Source organism: Coloeus monedula (genome assembly GCF_965178545.1).
Source record: "Coloeus monedula genome assembly, chromosome: 6".
Taxonomy (NCBI): Eukaryota; Metazoa; Chordata; class Aves; order Passeriformes; family Corvidae; genus Coloeus; species Coloeus monedula.
Window position 1 is genome coordinate 32,225,505 of NC_138786.1, and position 18,368 is coordinate 32,243,872.

At 42.6% G+C, this 18,368-nt stretch overlaps 1 protein-coding gene across 1 annotated transcript; it reads right to left on the reverse strand.

Moving 5' to 3' along the window:
* Positions 1–1,896: 1,896 nt before the first annotated feature.
* THBS1 (thrombospondin 1) lies at positions 1,897–17,745 on the reverse strand. The gene is made up of 22 exons (XM_082282785.1): positions 17,632–17,745; positions 17,374–17,468; positions 16,057–16,634; positions 15,504–15,579; positions 15,060–15,256; positions 14,760–14,885; positions 13,143–13,236; positions 12,619–12,792; positions 12,064–12,240; positions 11,569–11,742; positions 11,267–11,394; positions 10,997–11,149; positions 10,309–10,527; positions 9,697–9,804; positions 9,152–9,311; positions 8,649–8,767; positions 6,771–7,005; positions 6,142–6,369; positions 5,669–5,940; positions 5,111–5,208; positions 4,862–5,001; positions 1,897–4,227 (listed from the first exon to the last, which is right to left on the reverse strand). The coding sequence occupies exons 2-22, from the start codon at positions 17,441–17,443 to the stop codon at positions 4,220–4,222; spliced, it is 3,534 nt and encodes a 1,177-aa protein (XP_082138911.1). The 5' UTR covers positions 17,444–17,468; positions 17,632–17,745; the 3' UTR covers positions 1,897–4,219.
* Positions 17,746–18,368: the final 623 nt, after the last annotated feature.

Genomic DNA, 18,368 nt, shown 5'->3' on the forward strand with positions numbered 1-18,368 from the left:
CTCTTTTGAAAAGATGAGAAATAAGAACTCGCCTTGTGGATACTTTAAGATGCTTACTTTTGCAATCTCAACAATCTTTCCAAAATTAATTTACTGAAAATCTACTAATTACTGTGGACTTCCCTGCAAAAATCATGCCAATATCAGTAAAAAATGCACTGTTGTCATTAAGATGCAGATCTTTCTACACTTATCTCAGTCTTTATCTCCATAGCTTATGAATACCTACAGGTTAAACTACTACACCTGTTGAATATAGGTTTGATGCAGATGACCACTTTAAAACTTAAGGTGCTGCCATTAGCATGGGCTCTGAGAAGAGCGTGTTGTGGAAGAAAAACATCGTGTTCTCTACAGTAGCATGAAATTAAAATATTACTTATGCAAAAATAGTTGGCCCATACCAAGTAACACTAGAAATGGCATGCATTGGTTGGTACACCTACGTGTTCCACCGATGAGCCTTCAGGGAGTTGGGAACAGCCAATTTCCCATAGGCTTCTCTGCCCTGTGAAGTGTGGCTATCTTCCATGTCCTTGCTGTTTAGTTTTTCTTAAGTAGTTGCTTCTTTGGACAAGGACTAACTTAACCTCAACTATAACTCCTTCTTGTGTCCTACTGTATGCACATCCACCAAGCAAAAAGAGGGGGGACTTAGTTAAGCTATGAGTTAACACAAAGCATATGGCTTGCCTTTTTTGTTCTAATGGCAAGAAAAGCTACATAAATGCATGTGATAAGTTAGCATGAAAGTTTGGCATGGCTCAGACAAGATCACTGGAATGGGCTGCCAAGGCTATCTTCCCCAGCAGCATCAGCAGTTCTCTGTTTCAAACTTTTGGTTAAACTTACATATATCCATGTATAGATATGTTCAGATACAGATATATGTCCAGAAAACTGTTTGGCTTAAAGGTTATATCCTTTTTCCTGCAAGTAAATGAAGAGATTTCTCCAGTTTAGAACTGTCCTTGTTTTTTGTAGTTCTCAGTCTTCTCAGTGTCCTTGGGAGGCCTGAAGAGAGTTAGAGACCAAAAGTGCAGGACATGATATTGCAGGCCCAGATAAGATCAGACGGGTTACACTGACAGTGCACTCCCACTATCCCCTCTCATTGCAGAGAAGTCAAGCAGACAAGCCTGTAACTGATGAGGGCAGAAATTCCTGGCCCCTTTTAACAGGCCAGGAGTTCTTTCTTTGCTCTCCTTGCTCTCAGGGAAAAAATTAAATATACAGAACTGCCCTCAAAAGTGTAATGACATTGAGCAGGACTCTTCATCCTCAGGAAAAGGAGATGTAAAGATTAATTTTCAATAACTGCAGGACCCCCTAACTACACTTCTCAGGTAGGTATCTAGAATCTGCCTTTGCAAAGGGGTACACAGGACAAGCTGCTGCTGCAAGTAAATATCAAGGAACCAGTCTTAACTGTTCTTCATTTTAGCAGCAGGTTCTAGAAGTTGATTGAGTGCCCTGGCATGAGCTCTTTGATCACACTAGCAGTTTCAGTCTGGAGAGTCTAATGCACCTGCCCCTGCAAAGAGCCAATAATGCTGCCTCTTTTCATGTGAAAGGGCTGGCCTGGCTGGGGATGATTGCAGTCTCTCAAAAACTGTTTTGCCTTGTGGCTGCATCAAGGGCAGCACAGCTTAGGAGTCTTCGTGTGAAGCCTTCAGAACCAAATGCGCCAGCTGCCCGTGCTGTGTTAACTGCAGCAGTGCCTTCAGGCGGACCAGCTGTTAATGTAGGGTAACAGCTCAGGTGCACCCCCTCAGTGTAGTTGTAATGTAAAAAGTACAGAGAAAATCTTGCACTGAAGCCAAATTTGACACAAATAACACATCAGTGATCCAGAGATGTATTACAAAACATTAATAAAACCAGAGCACAAAGGTATAAATATAAATGTCCTTGGTGGTTTATTGTTCTTTGTATGTAAGAAGCTTTATTGTACAACTTACAAAACTTTAGAATGGAAAAATGGTTAAAAATGTTTACAAAAAAAGCATGGTCTTAGAAAATTATGCTAGCAAAAACATCGGGAGGAGGGAAGCAAAAAAATCTTCAGTGTGCAAACTTTTTATAAAAATAGAAATACTAACTCTACAGGTAGCATTTCATGATAAATTATTTAAATAGCCTATCTACACAATTATGTGATTAACTATTACAATGGCAATGAGAAAAATAATTTATAAAAATATAAGCAATGGTATACAAGATGACAGGAAAAAATATAATACAACATTAGAAATTGTATTTGACTTTTTTTTTTCCAATGCCATTTCCTTACTGGGAATACATTTTCTGCAAAGAAATTTTGACTATGTACAGCATTAACTTTTTAGTACTACAGTAGCTTTAAAGTTTGTTAGAGATTTGAACTCTGCTTACTCCAAAGGTTTTTCTCAGTCACACAACAATGAGGTAATATTTGTACGTAAAACTTTCACCATGTTCATTTCTTTCCGTTTTTTGAAAAGACAATGCAATATTATAGGTATAAGGATGCTGCCCCTTCTGTTGGGGAAAACAGTCTTTTAATGTACATCGAGGCCTCTCCCTCTTTTGCAAGGAGCTCCTGAAATTGTCTAGTCTGTAATGAATTCCTTCTTTAGTAGCTGCACATCACTAGTTACAACACTCAGCGTGCAGTGGCCCAAAGAGCCTGTTAAATGGTTATTGAGGGCTGTCCTTGTGCCTCTCGCTGCAATCTCCTCAGGGCAGCTATCCTGGCTCTGGGTTAGGCCCACTGACCAGTGGTAAAGCATCACAGACATTTCCCAGCACTAGAGAACACTAAGATGGTGAATGGCATTCCCTCACCTCTAGTGCAATGGATGGGACAGAAACTGCTACCATCTAAAGAGACTTGAATTTTAGCACTACAGAACAGTTGCCTGCCAGGCTACCAACTGCCTTGCACAAAGAAAGGAAAAGCCAACATTGAGCTCAGACTGAGAAAAACAAACATCCCATTGCCCACACCCTCACTTTTCCTTGTGCCTCAAAGCCTTTATGGGAAAACTGCTCTTTGTAACAAATACATCACCACTACCTGCTCCAGACAAGATTTTTTTTCTCAACTAAACCCTCTCTAGTTTCAGTATAGAACAGAGATAATAAATAATCTGTATTTACAATCTTACAGTCATGAAGACTTGTAACAATGATTAGGTGGATAGTCTTGACGCATTTCTTGTTTTAATCAATAATCCCTCAGTCCTTATAACATCAAGAATAGGCAAAAATAAATATTTTACAATTTTATCTACAGGCCCCTTTTCCTCCCCTCTAAAGAAGCGAGGGGTTTAAAACATCTATGGCATGTAGAAAAGGAATGTTTTCATTACATTATTTTTGTGCCTCTTTAACCATAAAAAGTGAAGCATGTGCTGGTCTCCTGAAGGACCAGCTGAGATGGTGGTGCTTTCTGGCACCATAGCTGAAAGAACACATTTAAAGATAAGCAAGACCTGCATCTAAATCAGGAAAAAACAGAATCTAATTGTAAATCCCAGTTCTCCCAAAGCTGGTGTGATCCAGTGTACCAGTTTTTATCCTCTTTCTCGCCTCCCATGACAGAAATCAGTTTTAGGCTATCTGTTTTGTCCTGTATACAGCAGCTGATCTAGCTTACCACAAATAGAGTAAGGCTATGTTTTCATCTGAAAGGTATGACATAGAAAACAATAATTTCTCCAAGTTAAATGGATGTAAACCAAAGTAGCACAGCCTTCCTTAAAAAAAATTCTCTACCCCATTAAGAAAAAAGAAAGACCTAGAGTTCCCCCTCCCACCCAAACCCCTTTTCCCCACACAAGGTCTTCAGTTTAAGTAGTCCACAGCACATCCAAAGATGTTCTTTTTACAAAATGCTACTCCATGGGACCTCCAGTTAGAGAGGCAGTGACACTGCACTGTGATAAACAGCAAACAAATATCTTTCCTACTGAAAGAAGAGTGCTTGTTCAGTGACAACAATTCTCATTTGCAAGACATGTTTGTTTCCTTCCACTTCAGCAGAGGTCAGATACCAAGTATGTTCTCACTTTCATTCTCTCAAAAGCATTCTCTTGAGGCAGGTCATGTGTTTTGAGTCCACACTTACGCAGAAAGAAGAAAGGAAGGAATAATCCCAGGATTTGTAAGGCTAAATGTTTCAAAAGGTGCAATTACCAGCATTTTTAAATAGTCTCTGAATCCAACAACCTTGTGATTATGGATCTGTGAAAAAAGAAAAGATATATTTAAATATTTCTGTGTATTATGCATGATTATGTCCAAGTCATTAATGCCTAGGGACATTTGTAAAGAAAACTGAAAGTGTACTTTCATGTAGGTACTTCCTTAAGTTAGACTTCAGAATCTAATCTATGTAACCATTACATAACGAAGTCACAATTTCAGAAGACTAGGACAGCTGGAACTACTTGTACACGCTGACTTCCACTGAACTTCAAGACTGCAATATATGGACAACCTTCTACTTTGCTTACTTTTAAACTAATCAGTTTTTCACTTACTAAAGTCAGTATTTTGCATTTCTGCCTTAGATTTTGTCATATGTTTTCATTCATTCTAGTCAGCACTTTAAAGGAGATTCAAGATGTATTTAATTTCTGGAACTCAATGGATTCCTGATACTTTGAAATAATACAATAGAAATATACTTAGATTTTATACATTTAAATTTTTGACTGTGAAGAGTTTATTGAGAAGGTGTCCTGTTTCTGCCTGCAGAACTTGAGAGTGAACCATGAAAGGTCACAGCCAAACTTTCCCTCTTGGCTCTTACATCTGGAGCTTTCTTGAACCAATTCACTTATATAGGATCTCTTAAATGCAATGTCATCCTTACCTCTGCATTCATATTTAAGGTCTGAGAAGAACACCATTTCTTGAGAGAAGACAAATAATCCTAGCCGACCACCAGCATAGGTTTTATCATAGATTGGTCCTGAGTCTGCCATGATTTTCTTCCCTTCATACATTACAACCCTACAAGAGACAACAGCTCAGCCATCTTTGACAAGGTCCTATGAGGTTAATCTTCACAGACATCCATTTTCCCTGTGACATTTACTTCAGATAGAAGGATGATGCTCACCTGATGTAGCCAGTCTTTGGTCTATGGCTAAGTCGCCATCTGTATGCAGTGAAGTCTTTCCAGCCTATGTGACGAGGATCATGCCACAAAGTTCTCACCTACAACAGAATATTTTTTTATTAACCAAAGGCCAGAGATAACACAGCAGTTATTTTGACATGAAGGTGCCTTACTTTTAAAGGCTGCAAGTAAGTAATTAGGCTCTGTAATAGGATCTTCTGAAATCAACTGCATTTAAATTTACTTTTAAAAATGTAAATTGGAAGCTACAGCACAGTTACAGAAACAATTGATTCACTGCTGCTGGAAAGCCTGTCTGCAGCAAGCAATCCTGTTAATTGTTTACAGTATTTTGCATGATTAGGAAAAATTACAGTTATTGGTCTTTGCCAAGAAGCCTACATGATCAGCAGGTGTGAGCCCCCTCTAAGTGTCTAAGTTGCTGGAAGAACAGCCTGCCTTACTCAGAAGAGTATGTTATTACACTGGAGTACTCATGTTATCATGTTAAGAGTACTTCAGCATGTAGTAAGCACTCTTCTGTGTGGCCACTCTTACCTGGCCAGGAGTGTTTCCTGTGTGCCACAGAGCATTACGAAGGTGTTCTCCTGGACCAGTGGTGGAATTCACAACTTTGATGGAGAGACCTGAATATCCTTGAGCTTTGGTTGGTGTGGAGTCCCAGTAAGACTGGGTGATCTGCTTCCACATGACAACATAGAAACGACTGCTAGATTGGTAGCCAAATACAAAGCCAGCATAATCATCATCCCTTTCTGTATTGATAAAGAAGGTACCACTGAAGTCCACGGCATTGAATTCATCAAAACCTATGGGGAGATTAAAGGATAAAGTTTTAGGTGCTACTTTTTTGCAATTCTTAAAAAACTCCTTAATATTTTCTCAGGTTCTCTTCCTCTTCCCCACCCCAACTAAAAAAAACAACCAAGCAACCCCCTGCCCCTCCCTCCCAACAAACAAAAAACTCAAACAACCCCAAACAACAGTGCCTATTAAATTTTTCCCCTTACCGACTGCAAGGCCAGGGTCACAGTTGACTGTCTGAACCAGTTCTTTACCCTGGTGACGAACAACCCAGTTTGGATCATTTTGGGATGTTCCCTTGGGATCCAGGGGAATCATCTGAAATCTTCGGAAATCAGTCTCACTAATTTCCACATTTTCAGGGCAGATATCATCAATGTCTGGCACACTGTCTTGGTCAAAATCATCTTTGCAAGCATCTCCACGTCCATCACCTGTAGAATAAAAAGTAATTTTACCATTATGTCACCACCATTGTTTGCTTCTGAGCCTTACAGCTTGAGAGTTGAAGTCTGAATTGCAGATGGTTTTAAAAAGAGTCAGATCTCTGACTGCCCAGGTACTTGGCAGACACATGACAGAAGCCACAACAGCTACTGTATAAATGCCCCTTCACTCCAGCCTGATAGTGACTTAGGAGAAAGTTGGATATGTGGTCATTTTTACATCAATCTTTACCCTGAGAAGCACTATAACAACATTCAGTTTTTTTCTGGTAAAGACATTCGGGTTTTTTGTTACTTAGTTTTGTCCAACATTAAATAGTGTGAAAAAAAATAGCATAAAACTATTGGAAGATACTCTTAAAATGTTATTATGATACTGGTTATCTTACCATCAGAATCAGCTTGATCTGGGTTGGCAACCAATCTGCAGTTATCTTTGTCATCAGGGATACCATCATTGTCATCATCATGGTCACAGGCATCACCTTTTCCATCCTTATCATGGTCAGCTTGATTGGCATTGGGCACATAGGGGCAGTTATCAAGGTTATTTTGATGGCCATCTTCATCAATGTCCTGGTTGTTATCACACTGATCACCTATGCGATCAGAATCACTGTCTTCCTATCAGAGGAGAAAAATATAACATTTTAAAAAGCCACCCAAAGAAGGCTAAGATAGGAGTCTCTGAAATAGGAGCCTTAATATGTAGAATTGATTGGGACTTCTGCTTGCTTTATCAAGAGCTAAGATGGATATAGTGAGTGGATTAACACACACTTAAAACTGCCTGTGCTAACTGGTTTTATGCTACTTTAGTCTTGTTGTGGTTTCAGTTTGAATCCACAGCATCAGAAAGCAGTGTGATCATCAGCTATCTTGTGCCTTTGCCACATGCCTCTTCTGTCACTAATCTACCATATTGGAAACAGGGTACTTTATGTCCTACCTTCCCTGGCAGCAAGGGGGTTTCAAGGGCCAAATGAGGGTTGGACTACTCTGTACCTATCAGTAGAGACTAACATAAAAACAGTCTACCAACTCTTGGTGTTACAGCTTCTACACCACAGCATAACTTTCTCTTATCATAAAAGCCTCTAATGCTCTTCATGCCCCTTGATTCATCAGTCAAGACAATGGTTCCCATAGTGGTAACAGACTGCATTAACTAACTAGTGCATTTGCTGATCACAGATTTTAGCCAGTCATTTGCTTAATCAGCTGCTGAACTAAGACAAACAATCCCATCATCCCTGAGACTGCCTCATGTTGAGCCTGGTAGTCTTGTTAACAAAGGTGGATGACCCTGGTGCAGACACAAGGCATACCATACACTGTTGGATTAGCTACTAACTCTGGTACTTGAAATCTAGTATCTCCACTTCTAGAACTTGATTGGGATAGTGTTTGGAAAGCCATTAGAGTCTTATATTAAGATTTCAAAGTCATAAGAGAAAGATCTTCCTGAAAGGAGCTGCCTCAAAGAATCTTCAGGTGATTCCCTCCCTCAAGTGGGGAAATAGTAAAGCAAGTGACAATGACTAAGAAATTTTGTGTTATCTGTTTAAACCCTTCAAGTAACACTGCTTTTAGGCTACATGGCCACACTACACTACACTACATTCCACTGATTTGCAACAGCTTTTCTAACCCTTCAAACATTCCAGATATGTCCCTGAAGCTATTAAACTTACAGTCTTTTAACCGACAGGATGTCACAGGCTTTATCTACTTCTGACTTTGATTTTTGAATCAGTAAGTTGTCTGAGAGTCTGGATCCCCCTAGATTTTTATGCAGATGAATTTTAGAAGTGTCAGAATATGCCTTTTTCTTAGGGAAAAGCAACTTGTGCTGCCTTCCACTTACTGGAAGTAGAAGTTATCTTCTGAAATGCAGTTGGCTTCAAGCTTAGGGACAAAGTTTAAAGAATGACTTTGTGTTGTTCCACTACCCAGATTTTACACAATATTCCCAAAGTATTTAATATTCTCACTATGAGGATCACCACAACTGACAAACCTAAGAAATGTTTAGGAAACAAGTAGTCTCACAGATCTTCACTACAGCTACTTTTCAGAAAATACCTACCAGCTGTTCAAACTCTGAGAGCATGTTATTGGATAAAGGCACCATTTGGGAAAGTAGTAAGAATGATTTGTGACAAGTCAAATTTCAGGTGTAACTTGTTCAAATATTTTCTACAACACACAACATACTACATTTTTTAGCCCACCAGTCCTCTACTTACACAATTCAAATCCCTTACCTGGTCAGGGTTGTGTTCCAGTGGACAGTTATCACACTGATCTCCAACACCATCCAAGTCTGTATCCCTCTGGTCTACATTGTAGACATACTGGCAGTTGTCCCTTTCATTAAGCACCCCTGTAAAAGTTCATGAATGAAAGTCAGACATCTAAATTCTGCAAAGGACTGGATAAAGCCACCACACACTTCTTGATACATTTTTTAAAGCATTTTGAGCAGCATTTAAAAGCCTTGAATGATGACTCATCAACAGCTCTGCCACACACTTCTGCTCCTACTGCCTTGTGAGAGTGGAGCTAGAACTGAACTGTGGCAAAGTGTATATATTCCAAAGGGAATTTCCATTAGTCCTAACTGTTCCTTCAGTAGCCTTCACGTCCTGAAACCACCACAAGAGAACTTCTGTGTGTTCAGGGATGAAATTTTGGTACGAAATCAGAATTACATTGGATTAATGGCTGATTAGAAGACCATATAAAGGAACGATTAGAGGCCACCTACCATCTCCATCAATATCTATTGCACATGCATCTCCTTCTCCATTGTTGTCAGTGTCAGTTTGATCAGGGTTGTGATTGTAGGGACAGTTGTCGCAACGGTCACCAACATCATCCCTGTCGTAGTCATACTGCTGTGGGTTGTAGATGAATGGACAGTTGTCCTGCAAAAGCAAGAAAAGTCAAGTTTTAAAAAGAGTCAAATTAAAGCTCTAACAAGATTCTGCTTGTGCTTGTACTGCTATATGAAAGAAGAAATGAAAGGTGGGGAAATAGTTAAAACTCAAATGCTACTATCTGAAAACACCCTGTTGCTGGCATGAGTGTATGAATGGCTGATTGAAAAAGGAAAACTCACTTCCAAAGTTTAAACAGCTGCAGAAGGTTTGTGTGCATAGTTATGCATATCTGAGGTTTCTAGGATAGCTGTCAGTGCCAGCAATTTCCTATGGTCCTCTTTTAAGATTAAGGTTAGAAGCTAGACCCCAGCTTTAGGAAGGGGAATGGGAAAGCCACATATTCAAAGGCTAATCTTTTCTGTTTTCTTACCCGGTCATCAGGAATGCCATCATCATCATCATCATTGTCACAGGCATCACCAATCCCATCCTTATCATAGTCTTCCTGCCCTGAGTTAGGCAGATTAGGGCAGTTATCCTAGAAAGGAGGAAGTACACAGAGGTGTTCAGTTCTGGTATGATTACAATATGGATTTGAGCAGGTAAAATCTAATCATTAGGCAAAATCATAACACCTCAACCAGGCAGGAGTTGCCTTACTGTAATTCTCTCCATTTAATCTAGTCATTACAGTAATAAGTCTTAGACAGCCACAGTTAAATAATTTTTAAAATAAAGGCTGGTTTGCTTTTGAGAATCTTACCCTGCTTTTCTTCCCCTGGAGACAGCTATCTGTCAGAGCAAAGCTGATACAGGTATGGCCTAAACTAGAATCTTCCCAGAACATCTACAATGATCTGGCTTCATTTTTTCCCATATCACAAGAATATATAAAGCAATACAGCAACAGCAAGATCCTCCTAGCAATGCCTTGACAAGAGTATCCCTAAACCTTCTCTATCTCTAGAAGGTTATTTGCAGAGACAATATTTTAATAGCTTAGGCTGTTATAATGGTAGATGGTAAAAGAGGATAAACTTACTTTTTTACAGTGGTAAGTGGCATTGGCAACACAAACCAGGTTCTCATTTGGCCATCCATCTAAGTCAGTGTCTTCTCCACATATTATACCATTGCCAGCATAGCCTGGTTTACATTCACAGCGATACATGGGGTCACTGAAGTGGCCAAGGTAATTGCATTTGGCATTCTTGTTGCAGTCATGTGTTCCATCTGTGCATGGGTTACGTGGCTTGCAGACCTAGAAGACCACACAGAAATTAAACCCACTGAAAACATTTTTTTATCCCTCACTTTTCCCCCAGAGATTCAAAAAATCCTAATCAATCAGGAAAAAAAGAAGCTTCATACATGGCTTTCTTCCAGTCCTCAACTCCAGTACCAGTCTTTGCACTAATTATTTTTCTTGTTCAAACCTTCTATATTATCAAATGGAACCAAGCACTAAGATATCGCTGAGGCACATACTGTTGTACCATTAGTGAATACTGATTTACTCCAAAAATTATGTGTAAACTCTGAATCCTCCATGGCTGATATTTAAAACTCATTTTGATCTCCAAAAGAAATTGCTTAATGCTTCTTCTCACAGAAGATGGTGTTTTATTAAATGCTCCAAGTCCTTTTTGCCTAAAACACATAGGTGTTTTCTGTTTTTTAGAAACTTTGTGAGATTTCGTAACCCAGGACAATTCTCAAATTGACAATACCTGTTTGTTACTCATGGCATCCTCAACACTGCGGCCAAAGGGCTGTGTTCCAGTGAAACGTGGTGGACAAGGCAGACAGTTGTACCCAGGTTCAGTATTCTCACACCTGTGCACTCCATTGAAGACAAAGCAGGCATCAGGAACCTCTTTGCACTGAAAGAAGTGTTTGAGATAAAGGAGAACAACAGTTAGCATTATAAAACAGTGATTCCATTCTCCCTTCCTGTTTTCTTTCATTCCCTTTCAAGGAGCAAACTATAGTCTTCTTACCTCATCAATATCTTGGCAGTGAATACCATCACCATGGTAGCCAGCAGGACAGGCACCACACTTCCAGGAACCATCAGGGGCGCTGGTACATGTAGCCCCCGCAAAGCAGGGATTAGACAGACACCCATCTGTGAAACAAGTGAGAAAGTGTTACGATAAAGGATGCTTACCGTGCTGCTACAGTACTGTATTTGGCTGATATCATGGTTTAAAATTCTAGCCCTTGAGGTTTACAGACTTTACATTGGTATTTTCAAGATTGTCAACAACCTTCAGATGTTTATGGGAAAATGGATGCTCACCAATCGGACAGTCTTGTTTGTTGCAGACCTGAGTCCCTCTAGCTTCACCTACACAAGTCTTCCCACCATACTGAGGCTCGGGATTATTGCAGAGACGGCTACGTTTCTGAAGTCCTCCTCCACATGTCACTGTGCAAGCATCCCATGGAGACCATGGTCCCCAATTGCCATTAACTAAAGGGAGAAGAAGTTGGAAGACATGTATAGCTTTAAATTCAGTGCTACAACGAGTTTCTACCTGACTAAGGACTATTACTTTTGTAGTGAGAGCACTTTGGGCATTGTTCTGACATAAATCACAGAATTAATGGACTCGATTAAAGAGGCATAAAGAAGAGGCATAAAAATAGTTTCATCTGAAACTAACTTGTGAGGTTTTACGTAGCCCACCTCTAAGTTTAAAGAGAGAATACTACTAGAACAAGCTTATTTAGTAACTACTCAGGAAGTTCACCATTATTTACCAACTACTAGTTACCACCACGACACACTTACTTGGGCAAGGATCTTTCTGACAGGCTTTGTTTTCTCTTGCTTCACCCTCACAAGGTTTGCCATTCAGCTGTGGTACTGGAGAGTTGCAGAGACGAATTCTAGTGATGATGCCCGTGCCACAAGTGACAGAACATGATGACCATGGGGACCAGTGACTCCAGCCACCATCCTGTTTAACTACAAGAGAGATTTCTGTTATTCATAGTTTCTGAAGACTTCAGCTGTACAGCACCTAGGACATAGCCAGTACCAGGACTGTACCAAAGACTCCATGTGTAATGGATAGCCTCCTCACTGTCACAGATCAAGTTTTGCAACTAGAGAAATTTCATACTTAAACTGGCATCAAATTTTGTCCTGGGAGCAGTGCCCAAACATGCCTGTTTACTGCATTAACTCTCTGCTCCTCTCTACCTGATTAATACAAGTCCTTAAAAAGCTAGAAGCCATGGATCCATGCCAGTGACAGAGCTACATGGTAATCTTTGCTTTCAACATTTAGCCAATAAATGCAGCCTCTGTTTTACTACCAGCATGACCAGATTAAGTACTTACATCTCTTATCACACTCTTGAAGGTGGCAAGTCCGAGTCTGTACAGAGGAGCCTTCACAGCGGTTATTGAGACTGTCACAGGAACGCCCTCTCTGCTGAATCCCGTTACCACAGGTCACAGAACATGAGGTCCACTCAGACCAAGGAGACCATCCATCATCTGCATAGTCGCTAGCTGCAGAGGGATACAGTTCTGAATAAGACTCCAGGTACATGCTTTTCCATAGCTTTTCTCCCACCCCTCTCTCAGCGAAAAGGACACAACTGTCCTCAGAGGCCACATGCATCTTCCTTTCTTGTATGAGATAAAGGCCATGAACTCAAACACATCAGTATATTGCATATTGTAGAAAATATTTGAACATATATCATGTAAGTGATTAGCCTCAAAGAGGCATCAGATTAACCTTACTTCAGTAGTGCAAGGTTTCCCTTGGATATCCAGTTCTGGTATATTGCAGAGCAGCATGTTTCTAGTTAGATGTGGCCAACTGCTATAGAACTGTGAAAATATTCAGTACTTACGCCAGCACCGAGGGCAGCACTCGCCATCAGGCACGGTGGCATTGGAACAAGGCATGAGAGGACAGGACACTTTCCGGCATATAGTGGCAGAGTTCTATAAAGAGTTGTGAGAATTACAGTTACCAAGTGGAATATAAACAATGTCTGGAGTCTGGGTAAATAATAGAGACCTTTTCTGCAGAACTTTAAGACTCAATAGCATATCTAAAGCAGAGACCCTTGTATTTAGAGCTAATACAACTCAAGGGGTAGTCACAGGTATTTTCAGTCAAACTTCATCTCGTTTCCATTCTCACCCATTACTTTTTAGTCAAAAGCAGAAATATTTTGGTTCTGGTGAAGTTTTATCAAGAGTAGCTAGCAGATGCTGGCTAGAGTAAATGACAATTATGTGATACTCAAAGTATAAGGTCAGATTTCAAAGAAATGAAACAATGAGAAGTCAACTTTCTTTTCAGTTAATATGGATTTAAGATGATTATATGGTAAAGATAAAATGAGTTTAGTGGACTCTGCTCAAGAGCCATGAAATCTACAACTTATACTTAGAGGTTTTTGATCTGTAAGCCAAACAGGCAGGGTAAGAACACCCACCTCCAATCTCAATAAGATCTAAAGGGCAGTCTGTAGTTTTGCTTCTTGAAGGTAGCAGCTTGGTCAGAAGAATGCTCTCATGATTACTATTTTAATCTCACCAAGCAAATTACTAGATTAAGGCAATTACAGCTAACATTGAGTAAGAAGGATGGTAGGAACGAGGCGCATGCAGAAGTCAAAATATCATTTGCTGAGTACAAGACAAAAGATGTAGAGAGCTAAAGAAGCAGATGCAGAATTTGAGTTGCCTTGTATTGCACATACAGAAATACTCAGCTTTAGTTTCTAGAGAGTGGCATGCTTAGAGTTAACCCACTCTTTGGTAGATTGGTACCGCAAAATGCTTTTGCTAAAGTATACTTAAATGGAACAAGCAAATAGTTTAAAGAAACCCTGAAACTGTATGTTTTGTGTATATTTACAACAGGCAGCAGAAGTGAAACACAAAACATAAGTATCTTGCCAGGTGATCCAGGGATTTAAACAGCTAAACTGAAATCCGAAAGGGATTGCTGTTCCATATAATCTGTAAAAGCTAACAGGACACACCTATAAGCATTTCCTAGGGAAAGAAGAACACCACAAGTTTAAGAGCCTCTACCGAGTACCAGAATGTCTTCTCCTACTAGGTCAGCAGGAGGTTCAGTGAGGACAGAAGGTCGATCTAGCAAAGCTGATAGTACTATATATTTGTTCTATTGATGCTGAGTTTTAGTTTACTGATGGACTTATGTAAAGAATACAGGCATTCCCCAAATTAAGGAACTACAAGTGTTAATAGGTATATCACAGTGATGTTTCGTATTAATTTTCTAGAATACAACTGTTGAGACAAGGTATGGAAGCTGCCCACATACCAGAGATCTAGTAGAATGAAATAAACTGAGTAACTCTGTGGCTTCTCTAGTATGCCCAGTTCTGTGTATGATTCAATCTAACAAACAATGCTGTTTAGAAATATCTGTTAATTCCAACTTATGAATTTATATTCAGGTGATTTGTGAATGTGAGGAATCTTACCTGGCAAGTACATTCAGTGCAGCTATCAATAGTCCACTCCTCTTTATTTTTGTGCAAGATTCCATTATGAATGCATGCCCCAGGAGTGATCTGGACTACTTTGGCAATGATTTCATTTTCTTCAGTCTTGGGGGTGAGAAGCAAAAAGAAGATATTTACAATCTAATACAGAAATACCCTTTTCCACAAAAGTCAAAGTGAATTTATTGCTGTTTACACAAGCTCTCAAAACTCAGGTTATAATTAATTCACTAAGTGCTAGCTAATGAAAGGTACCATGAAGTTATAACCAACACTCACCACTTTGCGAACTCTGTCTTGAAGTGTTGTGACCATGGACCGCAGCCCTTGCAGTTCCACAAACATATTTGTTAGTTCATCACAGGAAAATCCACAGACTGCTTGGATGTCCTTTGTTTTATGGCCAATGTAATTAGTGCGGATAGCTGGGCTGGAACCATTGATGGGGTTGTCCAAAGTAATGATTGCACTAGTGGCTAAGAGAAAAAAACAGACATAAAGTAAATGCATTTTATACCACATGCATTAATCATTCCAGGCTAACACCTGCTAAACAGCTGCCACCCGATTCATTAGGGTGCCTACAGAAATATAATCTTATTTCTTATGCAATGTGGATTTGCATGTCAGCATACTTCTGACTTCTGTTTCAACTTGTCTTTCTAATGTAATGAGAAATCTTATTTTTAATAGGTCATTGGATGCAGAAGATTGTAAACTTACAGCTGGAGCAGCCTTTGTTCCGCAGGATAGTTTCCAGAGTTGTTCCAAAGACAAACCGCACATTCTGCAGCAGACCCTGTGGACAGAGGAAGAATTACAGCTACTTGCAGCAACTACAACGGAAAGAACCACTTGCATGGAGAGACTGAAGGTCATGTAAGATATTACAGAGTAATTTCATGACAGACGGGAAAGTGAAACACATTGCTCTATTCTCCTTAATAAAAAAAGAGCCCCGCTTCCTAACAGTCTTATCCTTGAGCATAAGAACTTGGCAGCTCTCCAGGCAGGAAGGAAAAAACCCATGGATTTCTGAACCTCATATAAGAAGCTGAGCAATGAAGCTGCAACTACCTGTCTGGAAGCTTCAGTGCCTTCTTACTGCTGCAGAAAGTACCATCCCTGAAAATCTAATGCTTTACCCTTCAAACTCCATTAGTAAAGTTTAGTAGATTTAGAGGTCTTTGTCGCTCTTTAGGCTTGTTGAGTAGCTAATGCACCTTCAAAGCAGATGACTGACAATTCTAGGCAAAAACGTAAGTGAAAGTCTTACCTGGAAGTTGTCATTGACTCCCCCTTTGGCAATACGGAGCCTGGCACTGCTGGCCAGGTCCCTAGTGAAGATGTTCTGGATGGGGATGTCCAGTTCAGCATTCTCCATTTTCTCACACCCCACATAGAGCTGAGCTCGGTCCTCCTGCACAAACAGGGTGATATTCTTCCAGTGTCCTGTAGCTAGCAAGACATCCTCTACTGACACTAACTGCTGCTTGCCATCACCAGAAAGGCTCAGGTCCAGGGAGCCTGCCTTGCCATTTGACACTAGACTGAAGACATGACCAGAGCCATCTTTCTGTTCCACGGAGAGCAGTGTGCCTCTGCTTTTCTTGGCTTGCCGAAGAGTGGCCAGGAGAATGAAGCCCTTCTCAGCATGGATGGCATCTAATAAGTCTTGGAACTTTGAGTCAGGGACAGCAGGGATGCGACTGGCATCTTCAATGCGGTAAGCAGGGCTGGAGGATTCTGGTCCCTTCACCAGGTACACCCCGGGGGCCCGGCGCCCAGCTCCCTTCCGCATGAAGCCAATGAGTTCAAAGAGATCGAAGACACTGTTATCATCACTCCTGGACTCTGCAGAGGGAGATCAGGACAAGCATCATGAGAAAAGGACAAGAAGAGGCTGAGTAGGTGCTTATCTCCCAGGATTGCTTAGTATTTTGGCTCCTGGTGCACATCGTGCGAGGCACAGTGCCTCGCATCAGGGCACAGACAGTAGCTCCGATGATGCGGCAGTCCCACCAGGAGCTGCTGTGCAGCAGTACATGTGCATTCTTGTACAGGAGCCAGTCGGCACAGGAGTGCCAGGTACCCGCTGACACACAAAGGTAGCAGCCATTCTGGCACCTCATTACACTCTAGCAGCGCAGAAATAGACAGCAAAGCCCAGACTGCAATATTCCTATGCTAGGACATGGCAAAGTGAGTTTGCTTAATCCAACTGAGTGACAGCAGCACAGTACCAGCTTCTCTATGGCACCAAGATGGCAGCCTACTACACCATTCCTTCTTCAGTCAGTTCCTACATCATGTTCCTCCTTTCCTCTGCTCAATGCAGAGGTAGACAAGCTACACACTCAAGTGCTGGAGACTCTGCACTCCTGTTTCTGAAGGTTACACAAATTCCACACCGGAGAAAAGTTTCCTGTTCCCACCTAGCTGATGCTCAGGTTAAAACGTTTTTGTTCATTGAAAGCTTTGGAGCTCTTTACCACCGAGCACATCTTCATCTGCCTACACAGGCACCAAAGTATTTTATTTTTGTTCCCCCCTTCCTTGATTGCCCCGGGTATCAGCACAGAGCTGGTCTTACCTGCAGTGCGCTTGGTCTCTGAGCCGCCGAGCACGAGGAGAAGGAGGCAGAGAGCAGTCGCCGGTCCCATGGCAAAGGTCTGTCTCTGAATCAGTCTGGGGACACATACGAGGAAGGTCACCGCGCTGCCGTCGCACCCACGACCGGCGCCAGCGAGACTCCCGCAGGCAGGGAGGCTGCGCAGCGGGGACGGCGCAGGTGTCCCCGGCCGCCCTCGGACGGGACAGCGAGCGCAGCGGAAGCCGCTTCAGCACTTACCTGCGGGAAGAGCGATCCGGGCGGTCAGCGCCGGCCTCCGGGTACCGGCGACCAATATCCACGGGCGGTCCCGACTGTCCCGGCGCGGAAGGGCGAGCAGCTGGAGGCAGCTGTGGCGGCGCTGCCGGGACACTGCGGGCGCCGGCCGCCGCGCGCGGCTTTAAAGGGATGGCTCGCATTCCTGGGCGCACGGCGGGCCAATCGGCGGCGGCGGGGCAGGAAGCGGGAGGCGGGAGCCGGGTGGCTCCGGGGCCAGGGACAACTTTCCGCAGGGGCCGGGGGGCGGGGGCGGGCGCGCCCCGCGGGCCGGGGGAGCGGGCGGACGCGGAGCCGCTCCCGCCCGGCCGTGCCGCGAGGGGGCGCTGGGCCCTCGGGGCCTCCCGCCCGCGCCGCGGCCCCGCGCGCCGCTCGGCTCCCATCGCCTTCCCCGCCGGCAGCGGGAGCCGAGGCGAGGCCGCCGGGGGCCCTCGCTCCCCGAGCCGGCCGTGAACCCCGCCTGGCACCCGCTCCCGCCTGTCCCGCCGCCCGCTCGGCGTCCCGGCCCTGCCCTCCGTCCCCGGGACTCCCGGCCGCGCACACCGGCGCGGGGGGGGGGGGGGGGGAGGGGGCGCTGGGGGCTCGTCGCGCCGCCGGCAGCTGGCGGGGCTCTGGAGGAGAGGTGCGCCCAGACGCCAGTGCCTCAGTGTGTCCTGAAGCGCTGGTCACAGCATCCTCCACTTAATTAACCCAATTCACTT

Excerpts from the sequence above, each read along its gene's own strand:
- THBS1 (XM_082282785.1), bottom strand. The coding sequence starts at position 17,443 with ATGGGACCGGCGACTGCTCTCTGCCTCCTTCTCCTCGTGCTCGGCGGC. Across the intron at positions 8,768-9,151 it reads AATAGATATTGATGGAGATG|GGGTGCTTAATGAAAGGGAC; the intron begins GTAGGTGGCCTC and ends GAACTTTTACAG. Across the intron at positions 7,006-8,648 it reads TGGAACACAACCCTGACCAG|GAAGACAGTGATTCTGATCG; the intron begins GTAAGGGATTTG and ends CTCCTCTGATAG.